The 19,839-nt window shown below is 39.6% G+C and overlaps 1 protein-coding gene across 1 annotated transcript; it reads left to right on the top strand.

The window, feature by feature from the left end:
• The first annotated feature begins 4,540 nt into the window (after positions 1-4,540).
• LOC142397300 (uncharacterized) lies at positions 4,541-19,410 on the top strand. The gene is made up of 9 exons (XM_075480644.1): positions 4,541-4,775; positions 6,081-6,171; positions 8,254-8,357; positions 8,477-8,560; positions 8,777-8,838; positions 9,463-9,552; positions 13,969-14,023; positions 15,034-15,222; positions 18,334-19,410. The coding sequence occupies exons 1-9, from the start codon at positions 4,653-4,655 to the stop codon at positions 19,321-19,323; spliced, it is 1,788 nt and encodes a 595-aa protein (XP_075336759.1). The 5' UTR covers positions 4,541-4,652; the 3' UTR covers positions 19,324-19,410.
• Positions 19,411-19,839: the final 429 nt, after the last annotated feature.

Raw genomic sequence — 19,839 nt, 5'->3', positions numbered from 1 at the left:
ATTCTCTTCTATCAATGATGAATAATAAGCAGTTCTAGCTTTACGAAGGGCTTTCTTATACGTTATTAAACTATCTTTCCAGACTAACTGAGACTCTTCTAAATTAGAGGAACGCCACTGTCTCTCCAGCTTTCTTGCAGTCTGCTTTAAAGCACGCAGCTGTGAATTATACCAAGGAGCCAACCTCTTCTGACTGATTACCTTCCTTTTCAGAGGGGCAACATTGTCCAGTGCTGTACGCATTGAAACTATAGTGCTGTCAACAAGAGAGTCAAGTGCTGCTGGAGTAAAGTTTAGGTAGTCGTCCTCTGTCATATCTGCACATGGCAGTGAAGAAAAGGATGATGGAATTAATTCTTTAAATCTGGTTACAGCATCCTCTGATAAACACCTTCTATATGTAAATTTCTTCTCAGAAACTGTATAGTCAAGTAATGTAAACTCAAAGGTTATCAGAAAATGGTCAGATAAGACAGGGTTATGAGGGAACACTGTTAACTGTTCACTCTCAATGCCATAAGTCAGCACAAGATCAAGGGTGTGATTAAGGCAGTGAGTCGGTCTGTGAACACTCTGAGAAAATCCAATAGAGTCCAATATAGAATTAAAGTTCATATTCAGGCTATCATTTTCAACATCTACATGAATATTAAAGTCACCCACTACAATGACTTTATCTGTACTCAGCACTAACTGGGATAAAAACTCTGAGAATTCAGACAGAAACTCAGAATAAGGGCCAGGTGGACGATACACGACAACAAACACAAGAGGTTTCTGGGATTTCCACTTTGCGTGGGAAAAACTGAGAATCACAGATTCAAAAGAGCTGAAACTAATCTTGGGTCTGGGACTGATTAGTAACCCTGATCTGAAGATAGCTGCTACTCCTCCTCCTCTGCCTGTGGTTCGAGGAACGTGAACATTTAAACAGTCAGAGGGAGTTGCTTCATTAATGCTAACATGATCCTCCTGTTTCAGCCAGGTTTCTGTAAGACTAAATATATCAATATGATGATCACAAATCAACTCATTCACTAACAGAGACTTGGAAAGGAGAGATCTGATATTCAGCAAACCACATTTAATAGTTTGATGTTTTTGTTCAGTTAAAGTTTTTGTTTTAATAATTTCTTTTTGCACAAGAGGATTTGCTCCTTTTGTGTTAATCGATTGGGGGGGTAGCAGCAGGTGGGAAGCTGCAGAGAAGTGTGTAAGACTACAACTCTGCATCCTGGTCTGAGCCCTTGGTTGTCATGTTTTAGGGTGGCAAATAAATTCATCCATATTTCTAGAAATGAGAGCTGCTCCTTCCAAAGTGGGATGGATGCCGTCTCTCCTCATCAGACCAGGTTTTCTCCAGAAAGATTGCCAATTATCTATGTAGCCCACATTGTTTGCTGGACACCATCTAGACAACCAGCGATTGTAGGACGACATGCGGCTAAACATGTCATCACTGGTCAGATTTGGCAGGGGTCCAGAGAAAACTACGGAGTCCGACATTGTTTTGGCAAAATTACACACCGATGCAACATTAATTTTAGTGACCTCCGATTGGCGTAACCGGGTGTCATTAACGCCGACGTGAATAACTATTTTACCGTATTTACGTTTATCCTTAGCCAGCAGTTTTAAATAGGATTCTATGTCGCCCGCTCTGGCCCCTGGAATGCATTTGACTATGGCCGCTGGTGTCTCTAATGCCACGTTTCTGACTATAGAGCTGCCAATTACCAGGGTTTTGTCCTCAGCGGGTGTGTCGCTGAGTGGGGAAAATCTGTTAGAAGCGTGGACAGGTCGATGGTGAACAACGGGCTTTACTTTAGAGCTATGCCTCTTCCTGACAGTCACCCAGCCACGTTGTGATCCCGGCTGCTCGGGTTCTGCTAGGGGGAGGCTAATTGAGCTAGCTACGCTAGGTGGCTCCACACTGGCTAAAGGGACCTGGCTCGCTATCGGTTGATTTTCAACAGTGCAGAGCCGAGCTTCCAATTCAGATAACCTCGCCTCCAAAACTACAAACAGACTACATTTGTTACATGTACCATTATCGCTAAAGGAGGCAGAGGAGTAACTAAACATCTGACACACGGAGCAGGTGAAAGCAGGAGGAGGAAGAGAACCGGTAGCCATGCTACGCTAGAGAACCAGACACACCGTTAAAAACTGAAAATAAAGATTGAAGATCTGTAGGAGTGTGTTAGAACAGAACGGTAAGCTATAGAGTTTAACAATGCAAAATTGTGTAAGTTATAGATAGAAATAAAGTGATTATCAGTACTCCAAGCGGAGCAAGAAATTCCACAGTGCACAAGCAAGGTAACAGGAAGTGATGCAACACGTCTTACCGCAAAGATGACTTCACGGAGCCTTGGAAAAACCAGCGTAATGAAACAACAAAACTGACAAAAGTGCAGAGACATAAGATAAATCCTTAAACTCAGAGAAAACCGATGGATTATACTTCTGTTATGTTTGTGGCACTTGTTAATGAATTAAAATATAACAGATTGTCAAAATGCACACATGTGCCTAAGAAAGCATACTAAGCTCATGTTATATATATATTTATATATTATGTCTATGTAATATATTAATAAGAAGATCATTTCCAGATATTAGCTAAATTTGTCTGTAAACTTTGCCATAGAGAAAACACTTTGGCATAAATCAGACCAATCTTGGAACTGCTAAATGAAAATACTTGCCATAATTTACTATTCTTTACCTAGACTTTAGGTTTGACCTATCTTGCAAAACATTTGAAGTTTGACGGTACGTCTTTGTCAATTCACATTTATTGACAAACGAAAAAAATATTTTTCTATTTGCGGAGACAAGAACTGTTTGCTATACGATGAGGACTTAAAGACAACAATAAGTCTTCTAAGATTTAAGGAATTTATTACAGAATAATAAATCAAACTAGAATGAACAACCAGCAATAGGCAGCAATGATCATCAAACAGTCATAGACCAGGTCTCACTATTCGGTGGAATAAGGTTCAGCCTCTTTCAACCACATGAGTTATCAAGAGTCTGGACAACCCACTGATGCTAAGATCAGTCCTTTCATACAGTGTTGGACCACATTCACATACACTATATTGACAAAAGTATTCACTTCCCCTGTCCAAATGATTAAATTCAGGTGTTCCAATCACTTCCATGGCCACAGGTGTATAAATTAGAGCACCTAGCCATGCAGACTGCTTCTACAAACATTAGTGAAAGAATGGGTCGCTCTCAGCAGCTCAGTGAATTCCAGCGTGGTGCCAGGATAGGATTCCACCTGTGCAACAAATCAAATCAAATCAAATCAAATCAAATCAAATTTATTTATATAGCACATTTCATGTACAAACAACAAGTCCAGTCGTGAAATTTCCTCTCTACTAAATATTTCACAGTCAACTGTGAGTGATATGATAACAAAGTCGAACCGATTGGGAACGACAGCAACTCAGCCACAGTGGTAGGCCATGTAAAATGGGAAAGGGTTTCCATGGCCGAGCAGCTGCATCCAAGCCATACATCACCAAGTGCAATGCAAAGCGTCAGATGCAGTGGTGTAAAGCACGCTTCCACTGGACTCCACAGCAGTGGAGATGCTTTGTCTGGTGTGGCGAATCATGCTTCTCCATCTGGCAATCTGATGGACGAGTCTGGGTTTGGCGGTTGCCACTGGAGGGGGGGATTATGGTGTGGGGTTGCCTTTCAGGAGCTGGGCTTGGCCCCTTAGTTCCAGTGAAAGGAACTCTGAAATCTTCCTCATACCAAGAGATTTTAGACAATTTCATGCTCCCAACTTTGCGGAAACAGTTTGGGGATGGCCCCTTCCTGTTCCAACATGGTGAGCGAGTCTGGTGTGGAAGAACTTGACTGGCCTGCACAGAGTCCTGACCTCAACCCCATATAATACCTTTGGGATGAATTAGAGCGGAGACTGAGAGCCAGGCCTTCTCGTCCAACATCAGTGTCTGATCTCACAAATGTGCTTCTGGAAGAATGGTAAAAAAAATCCTATAAACACACTCCTAAACCTCGTGGAAGGCTTGCCCAGAAGAGCTGAAGCTGTTAAAGCTGCAAAGGGCATCAAATTAAACCCTATGGATTAAGAATGAGATGTCACTTAAGTTCATATGCGTGTAAAGGCGGATAGAGCAAATACTTTTGGCGATATAGTGTAGTTGTTCTGACAGGTCAAATTCCACCTTAAGTACATAGAGCACGCTGTAAAATCAATCCTTATCTGCTCATGCAGTTCTGTTGTATAACAATTCTGGGGAAAACCAGGCATTACACAACACATACAAGAAAAACCCTAATTTCCCATCACAATATTTCTGTTTTTTTTTCTTGCTGTTATAACAGAAAACTATGACATATGTCATATGACAAAACTATGCCATCCCTGCTGATCATGGCCCATTGCTGTTGTAACATGAAACTTGCCACTCCCCTGTCTGACAGAATTATTTGGTTTCACTTTCAATTTCCTACTATATAAGCTCCACCCTGCTTTTAGAATAGAACTCTTTTCAAAGAAGTTGCTCCGAAAAAGTTTTTGCTGGTTTGACTAACAATTTCCTTGGCTGGTGTGATCTTTTTTTTCTTTCTTTTTTTTTTGTCATTAGGAAATAACAAAGATGGGAAAAGAAGAGAGCACACTCAGAAAAAATGGCTATGTTACATCAGAAGAAACAGAAAACTTTATTGTTGCCAGGAGGGGAGAAGATTTGTTTGTCATAAAGACGATCCCACTGAGCCAGGTAAGAGAAGAGTTTAGCTTCATCATTATATATGTAACTAGGATGAGATTTTGTTTATTGTTTTTTTGCCTTGCATAACTGTGACAGAAATGTTTTGTGCAATAACATACAAAGAAACAATGAACAATTAATTGAGTAAATCAAACAGATCATATTTTTCACTGGAACTTTAGCCTGCAGTCTGTGATGGCGTACTCAGCAACAGGAAAAAAGCTACTTTTCTCAGTGTTATTGTGATGGGCAAATACCAGGAAATGACTGATAGAGAATTAATAGAGAGGATCTCAGTCAGCAGAGCAGACTTATCACACAGGAACCAGATAGAAACTAGAGGGAATGCAGGGAAAACAAACAAACAAAAAAACACTTCAGCAGCGCATTAAAGTTAAGCATTGAATTAGACAGATCCTCTGAATGAATGAATGCATGAAAAAACAAATGACGACATCCAAACTCTTTCTGGCAAACGTAAGCTGTCACATGATGAGGTCAAGTTGGGTTTTTGTCCTGTCTCCATGTCTTGCCATTTCCTGTATTATTTTGAAGAGTAACTCTACTCTTGTTTCTGGTCACTTGCTCTTCCTCATGTGTCACCCGTTGGAGTGTCTTCCCTGATTCCTGATTGTGTCCACCTGTTTCCCATTGCCCTCATGTGTCTCATAGTGTGCGTCTCCCTTTGTCTTGTGCCTGAGTGTTTCATTCTGTCGATGGCATTTCGAAGCCTGGAAGACAGAAAATAAACTTTTGAACTTGACGCCTATTGACTGGTTTGAATGGCTTTTATGTTTGTTCATTTTGTCTATTTCGTGCCAAGAACAGTACAGGCCTTAGGTTTACCATCACAGTGCCTCTCTTTGTTTTTTTCCTCTTCACCACATTTATCTAAAAAGTATTCAACAACGTTAATGTACTGTTATGTGTAGTTTACACATAACAACTTAACAACTTGTTTGTTGTAGGAAAAAACAAGTATCAAATTGAGTCGGTAAAAAAATCACGTCATTGCTATCTTAGGCAAAAAAAAAATCTTGATTGGGACATCACTATTTATGATGCAGTTGTTAATTCTAAAGCAATTTTACTAAGATGCTGTAAATGTAACTAATAAACTTTTAAGATCTATAATGGTATTACTAATTTTTAATTACGCTTAACAACAGGACAAAACATAAAGCCTTCCCAAAAACCTTCAAAAAGTGGGTTTGGGTGAGTGAGGGTCAATGTGCATATTCTCGAATTCCTGAATACTAATGACAAAAATGAAGAAAAAAAAAGCTATTCTAATGTTTGCGATCTTTTTAACAGATCACCAATCATAACAACTTTCAGTCAGAGATGAACATCATCAAGGAAATAAGCCATCCACATATTGTGAATTGCAAGAACTCTTTCGTTGGTAAGTTTAGAAAAACTATATTAGGTTTTATGTCGGCCTGAGTATGCTATCAACTGCCACATCTGTTTGTACAAAATAAAGTGTGAAAATAGAAGAGATTTGTTAGAGGTGATCAGTGATCATTTTAAAAAAGTACTACAGAACAGAAAGCTGACCTATTTTTAGGGATTCATTACAAACGGCGACTGGCTAGTATAGTGGTAAGATTGCTGTCCTTCATGTGGGTGACCAGAGTTTGAATCCGGATCTCACCCCCTGCATGAAAGGTATTACCTCCAGTAGGCAAGACCCCCTTACGCTACCTGCCTACCTAGTGTAAGTCGCTTTGGATAAAAGCGTCTGCCATGAACATAAACTAACTAAACAAAACACTGCCAAGATAGAAAAAAATTTAGAACTATGGATCCCCACAGGAGTTTCAACACTGCAGATGTCAAAAATGTAAATACACCAACACATAACAGACCACAGCCTTATAAGTATGAGCCTAAGAGGCATCAAAGTGGCCAGAAAAAATGTACTATCAGAGAGAAATTTATTTGCAGTGTGATGAGGACCAGTGAAAAACTGAGCTGGTGTGTTACCAGTATCAGCTAATGATTGCTAAGATTTTCAAAGCGCTGGAAAAACTGTTATCACACATGACAGTTTAACCAAACTAGAGGTAACAAGTCAAAACTCGAGTATTAAACAGGACTCTGTCAAGCTGGATCTCTCAGCGCTCTGTCACTCTTAATCCCCAAATCTTACAAAATGCCATACGAGTTCAAGCTTGCACAATTCTGGCTACTAAAACCTATCTGGAACTCTTAACAAATCTCCAGGTACATAATCATCCTGTGTGAATCTGAGCATCACACATGATTTGTGGTTACAGAAGAGTCATGAAAAGTATTCAAATACCTGGAATGGACCCAGGCAGCAAAGCTAGTTCTATTGGGACAGAAATACTTAGAACTCTGTGTCCACAAAGGATGGTGTTTGTAGAATCTGCATTCACACGGTACTGACAGTGACAAAAATAGCAAAACAGACAAACTATCTGCTAACATCTGGAAAAGGGACTGCCAATGAAAAACATTAAAACCTTTTATGTAATATTTACATTTAACTTGTTTAGATAGTGATTAATGTATATTCCTCTTACGATGAATACATTCAAATTGAAACAATCAAATATGCATAACATCAATGTTTCTGCCACTGTTTACAATACACTGCAGCAATAGGCATGCTCTATGGTACACAATGTACAGTGTGGGAGAGATAAAAATCATTTTTAGGTGCTCTGTTTAAGAATGCTAATTTGTTCCACTGGTTTTCTTTTTATGCCTCATAATATTTACAGGCAACGTGTCAAACACACACCTGCACAAAGTATTATTTATATGATTTGTGAAGAGCAAAACCTGCAGGTCGAACTTTTATGAATGGTCATTTGAATCAATATTGGATAAGAAAAGTTAAGCCCATAGAATAAACAAGATATTTAAATTAAGTCAATAAATAGGCCTGTGGAATAAATCCTGAAACAAATAAACCAAATCAATATATTTGACTTCAGCATCAGCATAAAATCAACATATTTTTTGTGAGTTAATCTAGAATAAAGGAACGTGTTCGCTGACACTTCATGGACTTTATGAAAGGTGCTGTGCTGTGCCTGACTCAGTTGGATAGCCACACCCCCTTATCTGACTGATAATTCAAATTAAATATTATATATTTAATATAATTAAGTATAAAACTTAATTTCAAAAAAACATCTAAATTTGGCATTGCAAAATAAAAAATAAAAAATGTACGGTGTTAGTCAATACAAATAGTTGTTGATTTGATGCTGGCGATCTAGTATTTCTTCTTAAAGTAGATTTCCAAATAAATTCTAAATCAATCAAGAGATAAATCAGTGTAATGAAATAAAAAAATATTGGAATAAGTGGAATAAAATAAATTTAAATTCCTAATTCTCAACAGGCACACTGAGTTTACACCTGGCAAACGAAAATTGCTGCAAAAATAAGTTTGACTATCAATGAGCTCAGAAGTATTAACAGATGTTTCTTTCAATTTGTCATAAAGATGAAAGTAAAACTATGTACTATGTCGTGATGGATCAGTGTCAGGGAGGGACCCTTGCTCAGAAGACAGAGAAAATGCAAGAACAGTCTCCAAAAGAGTCTGAGGTAAGGGACTGAAGTGCAAAAATCATTCTGAAGTTAATTCTGTGAAATATCGCATAGCGTTCCATTGTTGATCTCAGTGAAGGGAAACTCCTGCAATTGTGCTATAATTTGTTTTCTAGGTACTTAGCTGGATTGTTGAGATCTGTATTGCTCTGCAAACCATTCATGAAGAGGGTTTGCTTCATAAAGATCTGACGCCAAAGGTACTGCATGGATTAAACAAACACTGAAAATAAACTGCCAGATTTTGCAAAACTTTATTTCATATTAAATCATTGTGACATTTATGTCATGGTTTATTTTTCTTAATTATAACTAGTGATTTACTTTTGGACTGGCTAAACATAGTCATTGGATTTTTTTTAACTTGATTGTATTCATAGGATTCATTTACATTTGTACCTTTTCTCTATCTTTAGAACATATTCCTGACAGAATTTGGAATATTGTGTTTGGGCGGATTTGGAACTATCCATGAAAGGTAATGTGCAGTTTATGTGCAGCTATGTTTGTCACAATCAGTCAACCATTAACAACCCTTAGTAACACAAGCTTAATGTTTTCGGAAAGCCCCCACAGTCTCTTGATTGAATATCATTCTGTTTGTAAGGGTAGAAGCCTCAACACAGTCAAGGAAAATCTAAAAGAAATACGACTCAACTCTGTTGTAATCTGTTGTATACTTTAGGGTTGCAATTATGTTCAATTATTACGATACAATTACCATCCAACTAAATGTCTCTGATTCACGATGACGTGTGCCATATATGTAACCTGTATGGTTTTATATAAGGTCTGCAACCTTGGTTATATACACATATTATGTAACTGTAGATATAACTGACATAGAAAAATATATTGTCAGGTTCCACATGCCGACAATGAAAAAAAGAAATTAAAAAACATTCATACTGTTATAAGCAAAAGTTTTAAACTTCTTGCCAAAGCACAATAATTTGGACTCCACTGCAGTTTGCCAACTTGTCAGATATCCTAACAAATAAAAATGACTGATGTCAAATCATTGTGCAGAATTCTTATTTTATCGTATGTGTGAAGAGGGGTTGCAATTAATCTGATTTATTGCTGTATTTCTTTTGTCCAGTTCAAAAAGCATGTCAAACGCGAATTCAAATCGGCCAATAAATTACTTGGCACCTGAAGTCTTCACAGCGGGGACATACGATGCAAAAAGGTAAGTCATATTTTTCTATCATAACTTGAATTTAACTTAAAGCTGCAGTCTGCAGGATTTGTTGTTGTCATACGTAAAGTCCTAATTTTTGGCATTTTAAGATGTTTACATGATATATCAGAACGCTTGAAGTTGAAAACGGTGACCTCCGTAGTCCCAAAATCTAAGAAATGCTTATTTTTTAACCGAAAAATAAAAAGTTATTCAACTTCCTGTCCCGCCCCATCAAAACACATGAGAACTCGTGCACGTCTACGTGCACGCCAGATGCGCGTACACGACTCCTCGTTCATCAACTCACCTGTCATTTGCATCGTGGAAGACACAGTAAGTACAGTAGCCCGTAATGAAGTTCAATAGTCTAGATAAATAAGCGTGGGGACGAGCCTACCTTGTATCGCGCGTGCACAATCGGTGATTGACAGGCAGCAGAGCCCAGCTCGTGACCTGATTGGTTACCTTTTACCGGTCCGGTCTGCAATTTTGTAAACAAACCTGCTGGCTTTGGAGGGACCTAGCGGGACATATAGGGGACCTAGAGAACAAATTTTTTTTGTATTGGGGTATTTAATGTACTACTTTCAGAATCCCCGGACAGTTCCAGGCATTATGCTTGAAAAAGAGTTGCAGACTGCAGCTTTAAATCGAAATGACAAATGTTTAGACACTACAAAACTGTAAAATCTCAAATTTTAATCCAGATCACTTGAAACTGGTCGGTAACATTACTAAGTACAGAAAAGAGCAACAGAGAGGTTGACTTTATCAGAAGTCATAATCAGGATGGGTTCAACTCTGTGTAGCAAGCATTTGAGATGCTGACTGCAAAATGTTTAACAATCTAAGAATGTTTCCCCAACACTAAAATGAAAAAAATCTGGGTTTGTAAAAAAAAAGAAATCTGGGATAGCAAATAAAGTCACGTAAATTATGAGCTGCTTTGTCACATTTCAACCAAACAATGAAACTTCTGTATCTTTTGTGTAAATAGATTAAATAATAAATACATATTCTAGAATGCGCCGCTGAGGGTGGCAGCACTTTGGAGTAGCTCTGTACCTCACATTGAGATTTTTTTCTTTTTTCTAAATTTCATTCCTGTTTTTTCTTGGAAGAAATTGCATTTTTTTGGACAACTGTTCCTTCCTGCCTTGGATGCTGTGCAGCTGGATTGATTTTTCCAAATACTTTTGTATATTATGCTCTTTTGTTATGATGCATAAACATAGCAACAGGGTGGTTTACAACAGGGAGCAGCTGATTAACATTGGAAAAGCAGAAATAATTCAACAACTGAAGCCAGAAATCCCACTGGAATTGAAAAGGAGACGTAGTGGATGCAGAGCAGGAGCAAAGAGGAGAGAGAGAAAGAAGAAGTTCAAACCATCTCTGCCATCCATCATCATGGGCAATGTAAGATCGTTAGCTAACAAGTTGGATGAACTTCTAGCCTTGACAAGCACTCAGCAAGAATATCGGGAATGTAGCATTATGTGTTTTACTGAGACATGGCTGCAGGATCATATCCACGACTCCAGTGTCTCTCTGCCGGGCTTCCTGACTGTACGAGCAGATCGAGATTTAAAGGGTAGCGGGAAAAGGAAAGGGGGTGGATTGGCAGTGCTTGTCAACAACAGATGGTGTCACCCAGGACATGTTACTGTGAAGAGTCGTCTCTGCAGTCCTGACATTGAACTATTGGCAGTAAGTTTTCGTCCATATTATTTGCCAAGAGAGTTCACCAGTGTTGTTTTGGTGGCTGTTTACATTCCACCCTCAGCTGTTGCCGACACTGCATGTGATGTCATCAGTTCCGTTGTTGCTAAGATACAGACACAACACCCCAATTCTTTTGTGGCAGTATCTGGTGATTTTAATCATGCCTCACTCTGTGCTACACTGCCAACTTTTCAACAGTTTGTCAGCTGCTCTACCAGAGAAAACAAGACATTGGATTTGTTTTACACAAATGTCAAGGATTCATACATTTCCAAATCAAGACCTCCCCTGGGTAAATCAGATCACAACCTTGTTTTTCTCTGTTCAGCATATAAACCCCTTGTCCAGAGGCTACCTGTCACAAAAAGGACTGTTAGAAAGTGGTCACAGGAAGCTGAAGAAGCCTTACAGGGTTGTTTTGATGCAACCGATTGGATTTCTGTTTGTAAGCCACATGGAGAGGACATTAATGCCATGACTGAGTGTGTGACTGACTATATAAACTTCTGTGTGGACAACACCCTCCCCACCAGAACAGTGAGATGCTTCCCTAATAACAAACCCTGGATCACCAGTGATCTAAAGGAACTATTGAACAAGAAAAAAAGAGCCTTTAGGGAGTGAGACAGGGAGTTACTGAGGAGTATACAGAAGCAGCTCAAAGTCAAGATCAGAGAGAGCAAGGAGGTGTATAGAAAGAAGCTTGAGAGTAAACTGCAGAGGAACAATATCAGAGATGTGTGGTCAGGAATGAAGAAGATCACAGGCTTCAAGCAGAGGGAGGATCGGATGGATGGAAGTCTGGACAGAGCAAATGAGCTGAACACATTCTTCAACAGGTTCAGTTCAGGAACAAGCTCACCATCCTCCCCTCCTGTTCCCAGACAAAGAGACGTCCCACCCTCCTCTGACCCACAGCTTTCCTGTAACATCTCCACCTACACCTCAGTCATGGATTCTTCTGCTTCCACTAGTTTGTCTTCAACCAAATCAGGAGATGCTGCTGTCCCCTTTGCCTCCCCCTCCCACTTTTCTGTTTCTAGAAGTCAGGTGAAAAGGCAGTTGGAGAGACTGAACCAGAACAAGGCTGCAGGTCCAGATGGTGTCAGCCCCCGAGTCCTGAAGGCCTGTGCAGAGCAGCTCTGTGGGATTCTGCAACACCTTTTCAACCTTAGCTTGACCCAAGAGAAGGTACCACTGTTGTGGAAGACATCCTGTCTGGTTCCGGTACCAAAGAAAACTCACCCTTCAGACATCAATGACTACAGACCTGTTGCCCTGACATCCCACATCATGACGGTCCTGGAGAGACTCCTGTTGACCCACCTGTGTAAGCAAACCAGCACATATCAGGACCCCCTGCAGTTTGCTTATCGCCATGGAGTTGGAGTTGAAGACGTTATCATACACCTGCTTCAACAAACCCACTGTCATCTGGACAAAGCAGGCAGCACTGTGAGGATCATGTTCTTTGATTTCTCCAGTGCATTTAACACAATCCAGCCTGATCTGCTTTGTCTGAAACTCCAGAAGACTCAGGTGGATGCCTCAACAATCACCTGGATTAATGACTACCTGACAAACAGACCACAGTTTGTCAGACTGAAGAATTGTGTGTCTAACCAGGTGATCAGCAGCACAGGAGCACCACAGGGGACTGTACTCTCACCATTCCTTTTCACTCTGTACGCTTCAGACTTCCAGTACAAGTCAGAGATGGACAAAAAGCTGAGTACAGATAGCTGGTGGACCGCTTTGTGGCATGGTGTGGGAACAATCATCTCATCTTGAATCTTAACAAAACAAAGGAGATGATTGTAGATTTCAGGAGAAACAGGGTCAGATCAAACCCTGTTTCCATCATGGGAGAAGAAGTGGAGGTGGTTGAGGAATATAAATACCTTGGTGTTCATCTGGACAACAGACTGGACTGGAGACACAACAGTGAAGCCATCTACAAGAAAGGACAGAGCAGACTGTACTTCTTGAGGAAGCTAAGGTCCTTCAAGGTTTGCAGCAAGATGTTGCAGATCTTCTACAAGTCTGTTGTTGAGAGCGTCATTTCCTCTGGCGTCATCTGTTGGGGCAGCAGCATCAAAACCAGGGACCTAAAAAGACTCAACAACCTGATAAGGAAGGCTGGTTCTGTTCAGGGGATGACTGTGGAACCTCTGGAGACAATAATGCAAAGAAGGATTTAGCATAAAATCAAGAGAATTATGGACAACCCTGAACATCCTCTCCATGAGACTGTTATCGGAAAACAGAGTCTCTTCAGTCAAAGGCTTCTTCAGTTTGGATGCAAAACGGACCGCTACAGGAAATCTTTCCTGCCCACAGCCATCAGCATCTATAATAACTCCTTGATTTAATTAAACTACATCAACATTTAATTTCCCTCTGGGATAAATAAAGTATTTTTGAATTTTGAATTTAATTGAATAAATAGTGACAATTGTGTGGACTGTATGACTGTACAATGCTTTCAAAAAATGTCAGTGTATTATATTTATGTAAAATATTTATTTGATTTTCCTCATCCACATTGAAAGGATGCTATCTTTTTTTAATTCATATGCCAATTAATTTTTGTTTTTTGTTGTTTTCTTTTGCTGTCTTACTTGCGTTATCATCAAAATCCTAATTTGCTATTGCTACTAACTTCTTCTAACATAATAAATGATTCTTTACTTTTAGTGATATCTGGGCGGTGGGATGCATACTCTTTGAGCTCTGTACCAAAGAGTCAGCGGTAAGTTGCAGATGAATGTGATCAAATACAGCAAATAGACATCCATCCATCCATTTTTTATCCCCAACTGCTTAATCCAACTGTCCGGTCGCGAGGGGGCTGGAGCCTATCCCAACTGTCCATCACAGGGCCACACAGAGACAAACAAGACAAACAACCACACACTCACTCCTAGGGAAAATTTAAGAGACATCAATTAACCTAACATGCATATTTTTTGGACAGTGGGAGGAAGCCGGAGTACCCGGTGAGAACCCACGCATACACGAAGAGAACATGCCAACTCCACACAGAAAGGCCCCACACCACCGTGCAGCCCCAGCAAATAGACTTATTTTCCTATTTATTTTCACTTATGCTGGAATTTTTCAGAGCTGGGCAACAGTCTGGAAATGCTTTAAGCAACCACGAGTCGAAGTGTAATCTTTATGGGCTGCTTTTCACTCACGATTTCTGATGTGTTTAGCTGTCCGACATACAAAAGAAACTGGACATGAATGAATGAGGGCCGCTTTGTTGGAAATTCAGCTGTAGATAGACGCTTACATTTGACTATTTTTAACTTTAGAACCCAGAATCTGGGTGTGTTTGTCCAGTTTTCAGAAGCTTGATTTCATACGATATCTATCAAACTGACAAGTCTAAAAGCATTTCATAAGTCTCACACATTTGTAACACAGTAACACATTTTTTTTTCTAGTTATTCAACTCTCACTGGTGAAGTGAGTAGCTTTTCTTTGCTTGAATAGTTCTTCTAGTTCTTTTTACTTTACTTTTCTAAGTGGACATATGTGTAAAATGGCCCAGTCTGCACTACCATGTGTTAGCTAAGCAAACAGATTCTGTCCCTTCTATTTGAAGCAGGAATTCTAGGGTACAAAAAATCCATCATTTGGCTTTTATAAAGTGATGGAAAAATAAGGGAATTGTGCTGTAGTGTCTGCTTCAAAATCTGCTTTGAAAATGTATAGAATCTTGCTCTAACTGGTATTTATGATCTTCTTTTGCAGTTCTCTGCAGAGACTACAATCAAGCTCATGCCAAAGATAATTAGTGGTCCTTGCCCATCTCTCCCAGAGAACTTCTCACCAGAGCTTTGTGAGCTGTTGACCGATATGCTGCAAAGAGATGCTCAAGCAAGACCAACAGCCAGTGAGATCTTGGCACGTCCAATTGTTATAAACTGTCTCTCAACAAAGGTATGACATTTTCAACAGTACAATATTTAACTTGCTATCTCAGAAAACACCTTTTCTCCAGAAGGTGTTAGTATAGAACTTAAAGGGGAACTGCGTTATTTTCAACATTAAGCCCCTTTTCTGAGACGTCTGCAATGTTTTAGAACCCCCCTCACCGCTTTTTTGATGTTTACTGCTGTCTCCGGTATTTTCCTAATTTTGATTCTTCTCAACCTGCTTCAGAATGGCAAGTCATGTGCATGTCCTAAAAGGTCCGTAAAAGCACAATAAACGTCCGTTTTCAAAATCATCAACTCACCGGAGTGGTTACTGGTGTGCACTGGTAATCCATATCAAATTTCGTTGCGAAAAGTTGCTTCTGTCGTGTTTTATTTGACATTGAGTTCTATTGAAGACTGGATGTTCGTTGATATTACTCCGACACCGAAAAGAAAAAAGTTCGAGCATGAACGAGCTGCCAAATAAAACACGACAGAAGCAACTTTTCGCAACGAAATTTGATATGGATTACCAGTCGTTTAGGCCAGGCTACCTGAGCGGCTGAAATCTTTATTATTCTGCATGTCTGCATGTAAGTGGTTTGCAGGCCAAGTTCTTGAATCTTGCGGAACACTGCCTGAATAACAAATTATTAGGTATTAATAATTATTGTCCAACGAATGTGGTGTTTGAGATCAGTCACCCTTTCGATGACAATGCATGCTTATCTTATAAATCACTATTTTAATTCTCACAAGCCGCGCGAATCTAACAGGCTTCTAAATAATTACAGCATTATTGTCCAATGAATGTGGCAATGCGGATGATTATTTCCACAATTTTATGAATCACCATTTATTAACCCTCCTGTTATCCTTGGGGTCTATTTGACCCCTTTCAATGTTTGACCACTCACAATTCACAAAGTGCAATTTCTTTTTGCTTCATACTTGATGACTTTTCCTAATTAAGTGGGGGGAACATGGTAAACTGACATTTTTCATCATAACACTTTCTTGATGTCCTGTACACATCTTGTATACATCTGTGTTCCTTGGGGTCAATTTGACCCCAAAGCGATTTAGCTGCATAAAACATACAAGAAAATGTAGAATTACTGTAAATTCACTTACACTGATGCTTTATTGGTCTCAGTTCACATGAAGGTCACACTTGTACATACTTCAGAGGGCTTGTTTATGTTTAGGGCCCTAACACTTATAGTTCTAATGACACAAACATTTGTCAAACAAAAACGATTCCCACGAGAACTTTGATATTTGATCTTTCCCGCGCTTGAGTGGGAGGAGCCTCTTACACTGCAGCATAAAATATAAAAAGACCTGACCAGCATTTCACACAATTTCCTTCTGTGATATCTGTTAGCCAGAAGAACAGATGGAAAGATTTTCTACTACTGAGGTTTTATCCCAGCTTTTTGATTGTGACAGTGACATAGAGGAGAATGAAGATGCTTCTGAAACAGAGGATAATGTTGAGGAGAATCCTAACCATGACTTATCATCAGATGAGGGAGAGGAGAATGAAAGCCTTCATGTTGATCCCCCTGTAGTGTCAGACGCTCCAGCAGACAGGTTGCAGTCAAAAAATGGCAAGATATCATGGTCCGTCTCCCCACTTGAACAGCACGGGAGACGAAGCGCTGCTAATGTAATCAAAATGGTTCCAGGGCCCACCAGGTATGCAGTTAGTCATGTCCAAAGCATGAAAACAGCATTTGAGCTTTTCATTACACCACCAATAGAAAAGCTCATACTGGACATGACAAATTTAGAGGGGGAACGTGTATATGGAGACACATGGCAAGACATCGATGACACCCTTTTCCAAGCCTATGTGGGGTTACTCATTTTAGCAGGGGTCTACAGATCAAAGGGGGAAGCTACAGCTAGTCTATGGCATCCTAAAACAGGAAGGGCTATTTTTCCTGCCACAATGTCTCTGAAGACATTCCATATGTTGTCCCGTGTCATCCGCTTTGATGACAAAGAAACCAGGCAGGGAAGGCGTGCTCGTGACAAGCTTGCTGCCATAAGGGAGGTATGGGACAAGTGGGTCCAAAGATTGCCCTTGCTGTACAATCCAGGACCCCACGTAACAGTGGATGAATGTTTGGTTGCGTTCCGTGGGCGCTGTCCCTTCCGTCAATACATCCCGAGCAAACCAGCTAAATATGGCATAAAAATTGACCCCGAGGATAAAAAATGTAAGTATTATTAATAACCATGATTGCCGTTTTTATATCATGTTAAAAATTACAGAAATATGTAGTGAGAGATAATAAGAAGGTATTGAAGTAAAATAAATGTCTTTCTTTCCAGTTTTAAATCGGCCAATGAGATTTTATGGATATTTTCACATTTTCGTCTAGTCATTGATTAGGTGTTTTGGACAAATGGGGTGTGTGTGAGGGGGGCAGGAACACTTGAAGGGCTTTTTTATGCTAACAACAAATATACCTGAAGGGCCAGACACAAAAAGTTGGGAACATTTCTGAATTACAGTCCTTTTTTCATAGATTAAAATCGCTGGGGTCAAATTGACCCCAAGGATAATAGATGTCTGAAAAAACGAGGGTAACAGGAGGGTTAAATAAAAAAAAAGTTTCCACACTAAAGTTGGTTATTAAATAATTTACCATAGATATGTAGGCTACCCAGACAGACCAGTAGAGCTGACTTATATCTTATAATAACGAATGTACAATAATAAAGATTTCAGCTGCTCAGGTAGCCTGGCCTAAACGACTGCTCTGTCGGCCTAAACGACTGCGGCCTAAACGCCAATGGCCTAAACGACCTGTATCCTCTGTAAGGCTACAGATAAGAGTTTTAGTCTGTTTATTGTATCTCCAGTTGTCGCCAACACCCTCGACAGATCTTGGCCTATGCATTTTTCCATGCAAATTGCTGGATTGCTTTACTTGATCATTTGCTTCTATTTTCACAGCACCAACATTGTTGATATAAATACACGCACACACATATCTCAGCTGAAGACGAGCAAATTTGCTAAAGAGGTTTTAATCTAGTTTTTGTTTGTTTTTTAGAAAAAATTTTCTTGGTACATCTCTTTATTCTGATAAAATCCCTTTTTCTTTTTTTTTTAAAGTGCAAAACAACAGCAGAGGAACTCCAGAAGAAGCTGGACGTACTGAGGGCTCTGGCTGATGGTTTGGAACGTATTCATGAGAACACCACCATCGGAAGTCTGGCAGGAGGAGTGATTGGAGCAGTGGGAGGGATTACATCCATTGTGGGGCTTATATTGTCTCCTTTCACTTTGGGAGCCTCTCTCATTGTCACTGGTGTCGGTGTGGGAGTGGGTGCAGTTGGTGGAATCACTGCTGGTGTCTCAAACATCACAAATATGGTCAACCAGTCATCTGATCGCAATGCTGTTCGCACTGTCATTAAAGAGTTTCAACAGAAAATAAATGCACTTGTCACCTGGCTCCAGGTGATTAGCTACAGTTTACAAACCATCAGCAAAGGAGAAAATCCACAAGTAGATGACACTGATAGCAATTTAACAGTGAAAAAAATTGCAAAGCTTGGCGGTCGGGCAGGAAAAGGTCTAAGTGGCATTACTGAACTTGTCAGACTTGCTAGCGTTGTGAGCATTGGCAGAGTTGCTGCACAAGCATCCAGGGCAGTGCGTGTTGCAGAGGTGGCAACAGGTGTACTTTCTGGTTTATTCATAGCAGTAGATATCTTCTTCATTGCCATGGATGCAAAAGAGATTCATGAAATTAAGAAAGCAAGGGAAGCAGAGGAGAGAGGTCCAACCTCTCCCAGGTCAGGGCCTGAAATTGGTGACACTGTGTCAACCTGTGACCAATCTGCCCTACTGTCCAGCTCACTGATGCAGGAGTTTGACATTCCTGAAACTGAACTTAAGCTCAACGAATCAGAGGCAGAGGCCCAGTCTTCAAATAAAAAAGATCAAATCAGATCTGAGATCATGAGATTTGTCCTATCAGTGAGGGAGGCAGCAGACAAACTGCAAGGATTGTTGGATGAGCTAAAAAACATGATCTCATCTATCCCCTCAATTCAACAAGAAAGTGAGCTGGAGTGGCAAAGTATGGAACTAATATAACCCAAACGTTATACTTATTCCAAAGAGTTTTGGTGAGTTTAATCAAAGGATTAAGATTTTTTTACCAAAGATATTGCAGCAATACTAGCAAGGGGGCTTAAGGATTTCAGTGTCGATACACATAAACATTATTGTATTATTGTTTCTTTTTTTTGTTTTGTTTTAACTTTTGATGATTGAAATAAACATATAAACTAAACTAAAAGTGGTAAACAAAACAAAAAAATCTGGATATTCTACCAGAAACTATTTCACATTTTCTCAGCTGAGTTGAAATTTTAAGAAATCATGTACCAATTAGGACTTGTACTGTAATGAATTCTAGCTTGGTGGTGTGGTTGTCAATCATCGTTTTTTTTTAATGCTAGTTTCATCATGAAGATGTGAAATGTTTATTTTAAGAGGGTTGTTATTTTTTGATCATTTATCATTTGCAAATTAGGCTCTAAATTAAGAAAATTAGGCTGTAATACTATACACATTTTTCATTTGTACATATGTATGTAGAATTGTCAT

The sequence above is a fragment of the Odontesthes bonariensis genome, chromosome 13 (assembly GCF_027942865.1).
Source record: "Odontesthes bonariensis isolate fOdoBon6 chromosome 13, fOdoBon6.hap1, whole genome shotgun sequence".
NCBI classification, from domain to species: Eukaryota; Metazoa; Chordata; class Actinopteri; order Atheriniformes; family Atherinopsidae; genus Odontesthes; species Odontesthes bonariensis.
Note: the sequence above shows the minus strand (reverse complement) of the source record. Positions and strands in the feature narration are given on the sequence as shown.